The following is a 14548-nucleotide window of genomic DNA, read 5'->3' as shown; positions in this document are numbered from 1 at the left end:
GGGTGCTGTAAAGACTAATATATAGAGGAGAAAGAATCATCTGTAGGTCCTCCTTAGAGGCTTTTAAATGTCACCTTCCTCAATCTTCACATGAGTGCTCCAAGTTCTGTGGTAAAGTTCTTTGGTGTTAAAAATAACCATCATTATTTGCACCTGTGAAACGGTGAGAGATATTATTTCCTATGCTTGAAGACTTCTCCATCCCAAGGGGTGAATAGGCTAAATATTAGGTTAGCTCACCAGTCTGTATCCCAACTTGGACCCCAAATGTCCTTAGTTCAAGTCTTATAGTCCAAAAGGACCTTTTAGAAGAGACCCCCCCCCCAAAATAGAGTGTGGGAAGAGCAAAGCAAATTGAATAGATTGAATAGATTATAGCTTCCCATCAAGAATATGAATGCCCAGTGGCATCCTCTAGAAAAAGGCAGGTCAAAACTGGCAAGATGGCAGATAACACATTGCAATCCAGTGCTCTATCTATCATCTTCCTGATCTTGACCCCTTTTGCTGGAGCTGCTACATACCTAAATCCAATGATTTCTCTGGACCCTTGAGTGGTTGGATTTTCTGCTCAGCATCCACACAGATAAGATCTGGTTTGTCTGTCTTCCTTCTGTGGGTTGGCCCTTTCAAGGTCTCCCCTCTCGAGGAATTATCCCGCTTTTTCAGTTTGCTTTGGGTTTGAGAAACAGGTTCACTGAGGTCGAGGAGATCCAACCCTGTTGACAGAACTATCAGAACCATTGTGAAAAAAGAGACATTTTAATATCTTCTCAGTGCTTTGTAATAACAAGAATGTTTGAAAAGGAAGCTGAATTTCCCTTCCCATTCCATTCAAGGTGGAATGCAAACTAAATATAACGTAGGATAATTGTCCGTGTGTGCGTATGCGCACGTTGACAAGCGAGGGGAGATTTCTGTATCTCAAGTTTGTTTGTTTTTGTTTTGTATGAATTTTATTAAAAGTTTAAAGAGAGGATAAAAACTAACAAAAACTAATACGGAATAAAGAAAACAAAGAAAGAAACAGAAACAGAAAGAGGAAAAGATAAAAGTGCAGAAAGAAAGGTAAAAAGAAATAGAAGAAGCTTCCGATTTCCTTTTCAGCAAATTCAAGTATATCTCAAGTTTGGATTGAAGAAATAATGCGAATAGGGAAAGGATTTGGTTATTCCTCCAGAGAGCGACTCTGATTCAAATCTCCTCTTGCACACATGATTTAAGTTAATTATAAACAAGAAAAATTACCATATTTACTTGTTATACTTTCCAGCTCATAGCAGTTCTGTACAAATGATTTACATAAGGGAATTAGCTCAGGGGCTCCATTAAATCTCACCCCACTGACCAAAATCAACCATTCTTCTTTTAGCTATTTATTTTGTTCCGGATAATCAAATAATTTCGTCAATTAAAAACTTGTAGTATGGTTGTCCTGAAATTCTCTTTCCTTGGCTATGCTACTGAAATGGCTGGCCACTGTCTTCTCCTGCAATGGCTCTGATTTCCCAGTGGGGCCACTGAGCCCAGGGTTCCTGGAGGCTTCCCATGAAAATACTAACCAGGTGATCCTGCTTAGCTTCTAAGCCCACAGGAGCCAGATACTGTCACTTTTGCTAAGCCAATAATTCTAATAGTTATAATATTATGTTTATAAATAATGATAATTTGTTCATCCTGTCTAAGAGGAGAGGGTTAGACAAATGAAATTTCGTGCTCTAACCCTAACCCTGATACCTGGAGAAGGTGGAAGCACTAAAGGCTTCCCAAAAGTGTGCAGAGATGTAACCTCAGCTACTGGTCCTAATTATCAAGTAATTTTCCTCAGAGTTAGTCAGCTTGTGATTTCATATCAAAGGTTAGTGGGGACCTGAATTAATGTAAAAAATGAATATGACAAAATTGTTGCAAAAAGCAGTCCCTTGTTAAGGAGACACAAGGATTCAGTTAAAAAAAAAATTATTATATATATATATATATATATGATTCTAAATAAAGGAAAAACAGTTGTGCACATATTTAATTATTTCATTTTCCACATGTTTTAAGAGCCTGCATTAATTAGGAATGCACAGGCAGATAATGGTCTAGTACTAAAGATGGAATTAATGAAATCTATGCTGTGAATTTACGTAATTTTTATTTTTATTTTCTTCTCGGCTATTTTCTCTTTATACTTTTTTAATCTTTCAAAATCATCTCCTTTGACTTAAGAAAGATCCAAAGTGAAATCTAAGCACTTTGAAAGCCTGTTATTTCAGGGGAAGGCTTCAAATCTCATGGTCAGTTTTGACTGACTATTCCTGGGGCAGAACTTTCATGTTCTCATATTTGGGATTTTGTTTATCATGATAGGAATAAAGACATTTGTCAGGTAGGGTTTAACCTTATATTACAGCATGGCCAATTTCAAAATACTTGAAGATTCACCTTGGAGATGAAGAAGTAAGCAATTTAAAAGAAAGGGGCAGTTATAAGAGTAGCACAAAGGTCACATATTTTGGGATGCTCGTGTTAAATTAGATTGGAAGGCAAAGGTCCTTGTGGTTTTGAAGATTGGAGATGTGCTGCTTTAAGAGACAGTCCGGCCATCCTCATTCCTCAGCATAGCTCTTACAGAGTTCCCAAAGCTGTTCCTGAAGGGTTTTGTTTCACTCTATGTTAAGTCATTTTTGGGGTTGGCATGATACGTGGGCCATGTTCATCCAACACTTAACCAGGGGTGGTAATGACTTAGCAGATTCATGAGCACAATATGTAATGTCTAGTTTTAACTTTGTCAAGGGGATTGATTGTGTGTGTGTGTGTGTATGTGTGTGTGTGTGGTTTAATGCACAGTGCAGTCTTAGTTGGTTTGATCAGTCTATGGCTTAATGTATTTTGGGTACTAAGAAAGTGGGTTAATGCTGTGACATGGTTAAGTATGTCATAGGCACAGCCATTGAACCATAAACTAAGTAGGTTGGAGTCACTCAACATGCATAAATAAAAATCAAGCTGCAACACTACCCAAGCATGTTGTGTGAATGCAACTGTTAGATCTTTAATTTGGCCTGGTTAAGCATCTGGAATAAACACAATAGCGGAATGTGATTTTCAGTAGCAAAAGTTTGAGAAGAAAGGATTTATACTACTCTTTCCCACTGAACTTTAAAAGTCTTTGATTTTTAAACCAGTGACATGCAGATGGTGAGATAACCTAATTATAGATACTCTGCTTTGTGGTCATTTTCATCTGCAGTAGTTTTAAGTGAACCCCTAAAATTGCATAGTTTGATTACAGCAAATTATTCCCATGGTCCATTTATTGACTATAACATGCTTCAAGCAGAAATGAGGTGGTAAACACAGGTTTATCAAAGTACAACATGAGTCGTATTATAAGCAATTTTTCAGTTTGTCCAAATCCCATTGAGCCATTTTTATAAATATCAACCAGAAGACTGCTTTTTGCTTTTAAATAATTAAACAGAAGACTGGCATGATGACAAATTCATTGTGTAAATGTGCATCAAAATTTTTGAAAATCAGGTAGAAGGAATCAGCAAGAAAGAATACCATATGCGTGCTATTTTTAAAAGATTGGAACCATATTTACAATTGCTGAGGATTGAATCCTACAGTAGGACTGACCTGTGAGCAGGCATGCACACTAAAAGTAGCAGTGGCGCAAGTCTTAAAATCTGTGTAGTTAAAAAAACAGTGAAGCGACTTCATCATTCTCTGGCCTTACCTCACCTGTCACTCAGGTAAATGAAAGTACATGGTTTTCTCTTTGGATGACCTTTTTTTTAAATAGTAATTTTATTAAAAATTACAATTACAAAGATAAAAACTAATCCAAACTAAAAAAAGAATAAAAATAAAGAAATAGAAAAGAAAGCAAAAATAAGAATATAGTAAAAAAAAAAAAGAAATATATAAAAATGTGACTCCCCCCTTCATCACAAGTATAAACGATTTTAGTAACTTATCACCTCCTCTTAAAATACAACAAATGATCTCTTCTTCCCATATCCCATCTCTTATCTATAAACAAATCCTTAAAGCCTCGTCATTTCACTCCTGACCAGCAAAAGTCCATTAAGGGTTACTAGAGATAACATATCTATTTTAACCTTGATCAAATAAACCAACTTTATATTCCTTCCTTTTATTTTTAACAAACTTGATTTTTAGTCCCTTCAATTAATGTCCTAGAACTTGATTTCTTTTCATTTTTTCTTTGTCCCTTTTCACAAAATTCTTCAAAGCTTTAACAAGCCTCTTTTGTAAATCTAATATAGGAAAATTATCCAGGTCACTCTCTTGGTTTGTTATTATATCCCTTTTAATTATTAAGACATCAGCCGGTTTCTTTTGCATGTCCAGTGTAGCATCTTCTTCCATATCATTCTTGTGGCCTGTCATTTGTAAATCCCCTTTCAGATCAGTCTCAGTCTTGTCTGATAAAACTTGTTCCATAAATCTTTTTACCACAGTGTATCTATAGAGGCAGACACTCTTAGAATTAACTTCTGGGTCCATTGTTCACAAATATCCTTCAGTATACCCAATGTTAAAAGAGTATACCCAATGTTTGCTTCATTCTGTATTAGTAAGTCAAATTTAAGTGTTCTTCTCCTTTAATTGTAATCTTTAGTTCCTTCTGGTTTCCTCTTTAGATGACCTTTTGTAGTCCTTGCCCTATCAGTTTTGGTGATATACCCATTTGATTATGCAGAAAAGAGGATATAAAGGCCATATTCAATATGTGTCTCCAAATGCTAAGGTGGTTGGAGAAACCAGGAGTGAGTGAGAAGATAGAAGAGGTTTATCCTGTTTTACAGCATATCCTTTCTTTTTTGTCAAAAACCAGATCCTATATTGGGCGGAATAGCAATGAATGAAAAGAGCCTTAAAATTCCGTCCAAATTTGATATTCCTTGTGAATCCAATATACAAAGGTGTATTTCCCCAGTGATAGCTGGGAGGGCAGGTTAATCTATTTGCAACTCTGTATTCAAGCTCTTATTACTGCATCTCCAAAAATATCCTTGCTCCTTCAGATGAACAAATTACCTCATCTGGATAAAGACAGATGCATACACAACACATATCTTGCATGCAGATCGTTTGTGATTCAATCCTGCCAGGTATTTACATGAAAAACCCTGCCAAAGAGCCCAGAGGGACCTTGCCACTCAGAGCACATGATACGTGATTGGATGGACAGTCTCACCTGGAATATGGGAGGCATCTATGTCACTCCTAGACTAAGCTAAGTGAAGTAACTAGTGAAGAATTGTTTTAGGAAGACAGGATGTCGCCAATACACTTTTCTTCTAGTAGACAAGAATCTTTCAGATATGGGACTGCATGGTGGTTGGGAATTCTAAGAATGACACTTGGAGCGCATCAGGCAATGAACAATTTTCTTACATAGAATCCATAGGTCCAGAGTGTTCTCCAATCTGGTTTACTCCAGATGAGTTGGATTACAACTTCCACATTTCCCAGCCAGTACAGGACAAAGTGAAAGTGGGGGTCCATCTTGAGGGCATTAGGTTGGGGAAGGCTGGTTAAATCAACTGGCAGTAACTTCTGAAGGTTATAGAGAAGATTCGTCTAGCTTCACCTGTGGATGCGATCAGATGAGGGTGAGATCTTCTATATGTAAAACATGTTATTATCCTTTTCTCTTCTAGAGGTGACCTCATTGGCATTATATTTTTATCTAGGCTGACCTGACTTGCTATACATTAACAGGAGCCAAGCAAATTGTCTTCACACCTTGTTTGTCAAAAAACAGATTTTTGTGCTACTCACATTTTGTTCCTTCCTTGTATTTATTTTGAATTTTTGAAAGCAACAGAGAACTTTATTTAGCATCAAAACTGTCTTCAGATGCCAGATGAAAAATGTATTCAATCCAGAACCCCAGCTCCAAGAGTAGCCAGTGACACTTTGTTCCAGGAGAAACCAATTCAATGATATAAATATCGAAGAATATAGCTCTCAATTGACATGCTAAGACTTATTTATTTATTTATTTTATCCAGCCCTTTCTTTTTGAAATCCAGATCATTCTCATGCTAATAGGTTTTCAAATTCTCTGGGCAGATTTCAACAACATCACAAGTTATAATCATAACTTTCTAGTACATGTGCCACAAATAACCACTAGTTTCTTCCCTTGCAAATGAGAGAACATCTTTGTTGTAAGTTTGTTTGTAGTAGAGGGTTTCAAAAAGCAGTAGGCAGACACAGAAACACCAAACAGTATTTGGAAATGGACTGCAACTGAACAAGAGTGAATGAAAGAGCTGTTACCTGCTGTATTTGATGTCACAGGTCGTGCAATAGCTTCTGATTTGGTTTCACAAAGAAAGTCATCTATTGAAGGACTCAGGAGTGGTCTGCTTTCTTGTTGCTCATTCACAAGCTAGTGACAAAAAGCAAGAGGAGATATGTGTATGTGTGTGCATGGGAATAGCTTAAATATGCACCCAAATATCCTGACAGCATCATATGCCTTAAATATATATTATTCCTTTTCTGAAAGCATCAGATGGCTTAAATAGGCATACAATCTTCTTGTAAATTAAATGAGATGAATATAGCAACTGAATGAGAGGAAGCAAAAAAGGATAAACCAACACTCATCAGTACCTAACTCCAGTTTTAGATTTCAGGGGGGAGGGGGAGTGTCATCTTTAGATGATATAATTATGTTCCGGTTCCAAAAGGCATAATATCTATGATTTGGGGATCAAATCAAGCCCGGTTTAGCTGGGTTCACACAATATGCTAAATCCCACCCTCTGGTTAGCAAAACACAATTGCTAGGGTTGTGTAACGTGCTATGCCCAAATAAAGAATGGATTAATGTGGTTTATCATGGGTTTAACATGATGAACTGGTTCCCACAATCTGCTGCCAGAAATTATCCAATCTATTTAGCCTACTTTAGCATGCTGTGCAAATCCAGCCATGCATATGGGCTTGGTAGCTTGTAGATACACCTGCCTTTCTGTATTTATGCATTGTTCCCTGTTTGGCAACTAGCCAGCAATATTGCAATCTGCCTTTTCTCTAGAAAAGGGAGCCAACCTCAATTGCAGAAAGCAAGAGAACAGAGCTATCATCCAAATGCCTTTTCTTTCCATCTCTTGTTCAATTAGGCTGGACAAACTATCCAATGTGCATTCCTAAAACATTTTGAAAACAAAATGCTATGGATGTCATCTGCGTGAGCTGAGAGCCCTTACAGGGGCAGAGGGTGTGTGTGAAACTCCCATCGCACATATATTGGCTCAGAGAGAATGTTTATACTGTCAACTTCAGCAGTGACCCCTTCTTGTTGGACTCTAACTCCCTTCATCCACAGATGGCAGTGCCAATGTGCAGGAGGATGGTCATTTCAGCCCAATGATATTTTAGGAGCGAAGGTTGGAAAATCTTCTCTCTAATCTATGAAGATCTTTCAGGAGTCTTTCACCAAGATGGCTTGGAGCTACATGAATAGAACATTTGGTATCTGGCATGGTAATTATGTGCATGTATGGCCATTAAGGATTCTGAGTTTGATACGGGAAATTTCAAGATGAACTGAGGTTTGCTCCTGCATCTTCCTGAACATTTATCTCACACACAAAGATTGGCCGCTGACTGCATCTATTTGAATGAGCCCATTGCCATGACTCCTTTCTCAGCCTGCGCATCTTTTCTGATTTCACCTCCTTCTTTTCTGCCCTATCAATGCTTTCTATTCAAGATCCAAAACTTTCAATTATTCCATAATATTCTATTTATATATTTCCCTCCAAGAGCTTGAGATGGTTATGTCATGCTCTCTCATCCAATTTTGCCTCACAACAACCACTTATTTAGTGAGCTTCCATGGCTGAGGGTGTTTTGGAACTTGGTTCTTCCCAGGCTTAATTGCTACCTTAAGTACAATACTAACACTACTCTAATGATATTGAGATTATCCATCAGTTTGAGGAAGGTACCTACAAATAGATATAGCAGTCTAACCATGTTAATATGCACCCAGATGGTAGCTTTATCAGACATCAATGGCACTATACTTGGTTTCTAGAAAAGAAGGCTGTATTCAGTTTAATGCATGCATGGTTATGTTTCTTTCCAGGTATCTTTATACTGCTGAATGAAACAAGATTAAGGAAGATTCAGGTTTTCCCCTGTGGTGGTTGGTTTAAGGGAGAAAAAGGGTGCTATTTTAGCTCTTAAAACCCCACCCCACATTGCTTCAATAATATCATAATGCAACCAGCCACACACTTTGCAGTCCTTTGAAGTCAAATTTAAAAGTAAAAAAAAAAAAAGTGTGGTCCCTGATTGCAAGAACATTTTCTACTTCTGGAGTAAATGCTGTCTGCAAAGTTGGAAGGATTTAATATTTGCACGTTCTATTCCTACACTGACATTTGTTTTAATACTCTCCCAAACATGTGAATAAGGCTGATTTATTGCAACAAAACTTGCCTGTATAGAGGGAAATTATTCTATTGTACAGAATGATTGAGTAACTGCAAAGTTTTAGGCTGAAATCTTATGACTCCAGGACAGCATTCCAGAAATTATAGGACAATCTGGCTTTTTTCCAATGAGATCAAAGAGAATCTCCAATCTTGGAGGGAGGAATTCCCTCTCTGATCTTCACCCTATTCTATGGTTGCCCCATAGGATTTCACTATATGATAGAGAAAATAAAGGTGCCCTTGAGTCAAGCTTGACCCCTGGTTTCTTGATGGCTACAGAAGTAGCTACTATTGTCTTCTTCCAGAACGTTTTTTCAACCTCCTGGTCCAGCTAAAGCTTTAGAATTTTCAGCTGGTCATCCATTCAAATATTAACTACAATCAGTCCTGCTTAGCTTCACCAGGATCATGTAGGTGCTATCACCTATTCAGCCTATAATTGGGAAACTGTTCTTAAATAAATCATCTCAGAACAGAAAGGAAATGTTCAAGCATCTGCCAGTTCTGTTTTCTGCAGTACTGGTTTGAAGCAGAAGAGTTCAGTATTCATTGGAGTACAAGGTAAGAGTGCTCTGTTAGAATTTATACACTGTCTTCCAATGAATTTTGCAATCATTTTAACCCTTTATGTGGAAGCAGTGGATTTATTGAAAAGAAGAAAGAGACAAGATAAGTCTAAGGTTTTATTGTTGTTGTATATGGGAAAGAGAGGGAATGAGAGAAATCTCTATCCTGTTGGGATTCATAACAGATATTCATAGACATTTGGGATTTGATATAAATAAGTAATTGCTACATCATTTACTCTGCTTTGTAAATATAAGTGTACCTGTAAGTGAACGTGGCAATCCTTATTTGCCTGAAATTACCAACTACTAGTTTGGTGATGGGATTTCATACGCATTCTTAGCTTAAACATTTTTACTGATCGTACGTCTTCCTTTTCAATATTCTGCTCACCCTTTTACAGACTAAAAGCAAACTTTGGCACGCTGCTGAAGCTATTTAAGCAAGCTAGTTTTTCTGTGTAATGGAAGAATTCAACCAGCTAATGCATTATCTGGAAAGATTATCTTAAGTATATTGGTTGCCCTGTGAGATTTACAAAAGCCCTCCCCCAGCTGGTGCCCTTCAGACATGTTAGAACCGAAGCTGTTATTAAGAAATTAATTGATTTTGCAGATGGAGTGGCAGATTTTCAACCTTAACTTTAAACAGAAGTGTCTTCAGAATGCTGCAATGAAGGAAAAAAAACCCTTAAGAAACAAGGAATAATTTAGTGTTCCATACTGAGTGAGGAGAAAGGAGATTGTATGGAACAATACACAGTGCATTTGGAAAGTATTCAGACCCCCTTCACTTTTTTCAATTCTGTTATGTTGCAGCCTTATACTACAATTGCTCAAATTCATTTTTTTCTCATTAATCTACACTCAGTACCCCATAATTACAAAGTGAAAACAGAATTTTAGAAATGTCTGTAAATTTATTAAAAAGGAAAAACTGAACTATCACATTGGCATAAGTATTCAGACCCTTTGCAACAACACTTGAATTTAAGCTCAGGTGTCTCCCATTTCTTTTGATTGTTGCTGAGCTGTTTGTACACCTTGACTGGAGTCCACCTGTGGTAAATTAAATTGATTGGACATGATTTGGAAAGGCACACACCTCTCTATAGAAGGCCTCACAGCTGACAATGCATACTGTATCAGAGCAAAAGCCATGAGGTCAAAGGAACTGCCTGCAGAGCTCTGAGAGAGGATTATTGCAAGGCACGGATCTGGGGAAGGCTATAAAAAAAGTTCTGCTGCACTGAAGGTTCCCAAGAGCACAGTGGCCTCCATCATTCTCAAATGGAAGAAGTTTAGCACAACCAGGACTCTCCCAAGAGCTGGTTGCCCAGCCAAACTGAGCAATCAGAGAAGAGCCATAGTAAGAGAGATGACCAAGAACCCAATGGTCACTCTGACTGAGCTCCAGAGATACTGTGTGGAGATGGGACAAAGTTCTAGAAGGACAACCATCACTGCAGCCCTCCACCAATCTGGGCTTTATGGCAGAGTGGCTAGACAGAAACCTCTCCTCGGTGCAAAACACATGAAAGCCCACTTGGAGTTTGCAAAAAAGCACCTGAAGGACTCTCAGACTCTGAGAAACAAGATTCTCTAGTCTGATGAAACCAAGATTGAACTGTTTGGCCTCAATTCTAAATGTTATGTCTGGAGGAAACCAGGCACTGCTCATCACCTGCCCAATAGCATCCCAACAGTGAAGCATGGTGGTGGCAGCATCATGCTGTGGGGGTGTTTTTCAGCAGCAGAGACTGGTCAGGGTTGAGGGAAAGCTGAATGGAGCAAAGTACAGAGATATCCTCAATGAAAACCTGTTCCACAGCACTGAGGACCTCAGACTGGGCTGAAGGTTCACCTTCCAACATGACGATCCTAAGCACACAGCCAAGACAACACAGGAATGGCTTAGGGACAACTCTGTGAATGTCCTAGAGTGGCCCAGCCAGAGCCCTGACTTGAACCCTATTGAACATCTCTGGAGAGACCTGAAAATGGATGTCCACCAACAGTCCCCATCCAACCTGATTGAGCTTGAGAGGATTTGCAAAGAAGAATGGCAGAAAATCCCCCAATCCAGGTGTGCAAAGCTTGTTGCGCCATATCAAACAAGACTTGAGGCTGTAATTGCTGCCAAAGGTGCTTCGGCAAAGTACTGAGTAAAGGGTCTGAATACTTAAGTCAATGTGATATTTCAGTCTTTCCTTTTTAATAAATTTACAGACATTTCTAAAATTCTGTTTTCACTTTGTCATTACACTCATACTGAGTGTAGATTAATGAGAAAAAAAATGAATCTGAACAATTGTAGTATAACATAACATACTTGAAAAAGTATACATAACTGCAACATAACCAAATTGAAAAAAGTGAAGGAGTCTGAATACTTTTCAAATGCACTGTACATTTGGAGTAATAAAGGGCTTGGACATGGATAAAGATACTCAAGAAATCTTCTTAGGACATACCACAAAATCAGAATTCAAAAGGACTTTTGCAATTCATCTGTTCCCTGCAGTGTTGGATGCAACAACGGCACAAGACAAATCTGCATTTCATATGCAACCTTTGTGCATAGAGCAAGTCAAATAGATTGCTGTGACTGACAACAGGACAGGATGCCTGTGTTTAGATGAAGTGTGATTTCCTCTGTACATGAACACATAAGTGCACAGGTGAGGAGTAGAAAGGGAAGGGTATGTTTATGTGGCAGGGTCCACTGCTGGCCCACAGGTGATCTTGACCTTGTCCTAAACATTAGTGGAATTCCTGAAGAATTTCTCAACTACTAACCTGACTCTTCACCTAGGCAGTTGACCAGATGGACATCCAGCTTCTTTCTCTAGTAGAAGACAGTCCATCACTTCCCAGTGCCATCTATCCCACCACCAAACAGCTCCTGCTATCAGGAGGTTTCTCCAATGCTACTTGGAACATGCTTCTTTGAGATTTCCACCCATTCGTTTTAGGTGTGCCTTTGCAGAAACAGGAAACGAGTCTGCTCCATTTGGTTTAGTGTGATGTAACCAGCTACCGTAGATTGTAAACTAAGGTTTATGTGTTCTGCAATCCCAGCCAATTATGATTTATTCAATATGCCATGGTTAGATAAATAATGGGTTAATGTGATGTGTGAATCCAGTCAGCATTTCTAATCAGGATACTGATAGGAATTTGGAGGGGAAGGAAAAGCTAGAGGCTGGGAGAATGCCAGATTCAGTCTTAATTCTTAGTGACTTACTTTTTTCCTGCAGCTAATGGGAGTTAGTCTGGAATCATATTAGCTGTGTCATATTAGCATTTGTAACTGTCCTATCCCTAGTTATGAGACTGTGCTAGCTCAAGAACTTGGAAGGAACATTGTCAACAAGAGACTTTTAAAGGCTGTCTTACATGATGTATTTAACCAGGTGAATGAGAAACCTAGCAGACTCACCTGTATAATGGGTTAACCTGGGTTAGGTTTTTGGATGGCTTAATATGTGATGTGAACCTCGCTTGATTAATTTATGATTTGATGTATAGTCCAAATCCAGAAAAATGGGTTTAGTTACCTGGTTAAGTGTGTGAAGAATCCCAGTTGTACAAAAGGGCTGGTATTTAGAAAATATTTGGGTAGGTTGAGGAAGAAGAAACACAGGGATAATACCTTATTCAGAGCTGCAGTCTACAAGGTTAAATAATGAAATGCCAGACTGAATACCCAGAATATGCCATGAACACCTTGAATATGGGTATTCAGTTTGGCCTATTGGCTGCTGTTATTTAACCTTGTGGAATATGGGTATTCAGTCTACAAAACTGGCCTCTAACCCATTATTGCTATTATCTTATTTGCTCTCCCTCTAAAATTAGATTTGCATCACATCTGAAAGTAAACTCAGCTACCTGTAATAAACATAGACTTGCTTTTAATTGCTTGGTTTTATTTTGCATTTTTTCTCTCCCTCACTCTTTTAAAAAGAAACTGGATTTATTTGCTTCCTATCTGCAGAGAAAATACATGCAATCTGTTTCCACAAATCAGCAATCTGTTGGTTTTTTTTTTTTTTTGCAATCACACAATGGAAGGAAGATTAGCTAAATCATCACTCTTCCATAAAGTTTTATGCAGTTCTGCTCACTTCAATACGACTTATACTAGAGCTCCTGAGGCATTGTGCCCAGTGAGTCTAGCCTAGGTTTCCCCAGCCTGGTGCCTCCAAAAGTGCTGGTACTACAACAACTGAGTTTTGGAAGCTGTAATCCCAATGTGTCTGGATGTGTCTTTTCAAAGATAGGAAACTTTAAGAACAGCCTTCTTAAACCCCTAGATTTCTTGGCCTACAGCTCGTATCATACCCAATGGTCATGCTATTTGGACATGATGGGGACCTGTAGCCTGATGCCTTTGGAAGGTGTTTGATTGGAGAAAGTTGTGCTAGGGATATTCTTGGGATAGAGTTGAAGATGCTCATGGTCACTCGTGCCTTAGTCACCACCCGTTTGGATTACTGCAATGCTTTATATGGGGCTGCCCTTGAAGACCACTCGGAAGCTACAATTGGTCTGGAATGCAGTGGTGTGCAGTGTTGGGCACTCCTAGGTGTGACCACATTACACCTCTGTTGTGCGAGCTGCACTGGCTCCCAGTTTCTTTCTGGATGCAATTCAAGATGCTGATTATTACTTTTAAAGTCCTATATGGCATGGGACTAGGTTATCTGTGAGACCGCTCTTCCTGAGGGTATTGGCCTGTCCTACCAGATTGGATAGGGTAGGCACATTCTGGGTCCCTTCCCTGAAATGTTGCCATTTCCTGGGACCTTGGAAGCGTGCTTCCTGTGGCTGCCCCTACCTTATGGAACACCCTTCCCCTGGTGACCCGGCAGGCCCCCACACTATTAGCCTTCTGGAAGCCAGTCAAGACTTGGCTTTTTACTTGGGCACTGGGGTAGAGTGAAGATGTTTTGGGTTGGCTGTTGGAGCGTCCCAAGGGGATGACTGTGGTGCTGGGTTTTGGTGGTGGTTTATGGTTTTTATAGTTCAGGGTTTTTACTGTTGTTGTGAGCTGCCCAGAGTTGTGTGTTAAGATGGGTGGCCATGCAAATCTTTTAAATAAAATAAAATAAACAAAAAACAAAAAATGTTGTTTTGATATAAAATCCACTATTTATTATAAAAATCAAGAAAATCTAAATTTACTGGCTTCTCTTTGAAATAAAATCTCATATGAGCTCCAATAACAGAGCATCTTCCAATACTAATGATGCTTTCAAAAAGCAGATTTTCTCAGACCACCCCATCTTCATGGTAGGCCTGCTCTAGGCCCAATAATTCAACATCCTAGCTGAAGTTTTTGGCATTAAAGAACTCTGAGTCTGAAGTATAAGCACACAGTGAATAGCAACTGTGTTGTTTGGCTCCATCTTTGCTGTTTAGTTAAGCATTACTCAACCTGGTGAACTCCAGGTGTTAAGGCTTCAACTTCAGATTTTCTGGGAATTATAG

At 38.8% G+C, this 14548-nt stretch overlaps 1 protein-coding gene across 1 annotated transcript in view; it reads right to left on the bottom strand.

Annotated features, from left to right (window-relative positions):
- The window catches only part of PEX5L (peroxisomal biogenesis factor 5 like), a 51926-nt gene that overhangs the window by 29210 nt on the left and 8168 nt on the right, over positions 1–14548 (bottom strand). Inside the window, exons 2-3 of the mRNA XM_025163102.2 lie at positions 6313–6424; positions 525–731 (exon numbers count right to left, since the gene is read on the bottom strand). Of these exons, the coding sequence (XP_025018870.1) occupies positions 525–731; positions 6313–6424 (319 nt within the window). The remainder of the gene's footprint in view (positions 1–524; positions 732–6312; positions 6425–14548) is intronic.

Source organism: Python bivittatus, unplaced genomic scaffold (genome assembly GCF_059951505.1).
Source record: "Python bivittatus isolate LINGU-HERP-01145 unplaced genomic scaffold, Pbiv_v1 ctg000980_np1212, whole genome shotgun sequence".
Lineage (NCBI taxonomy): Eukaryota > Metazoa > Chordata > Lepidosauria > Squamata > Pythonidae > Python > Python bivittatus.
This window is presented reverse-complemented; position numbering and strand designations above follow the sequence as displayed.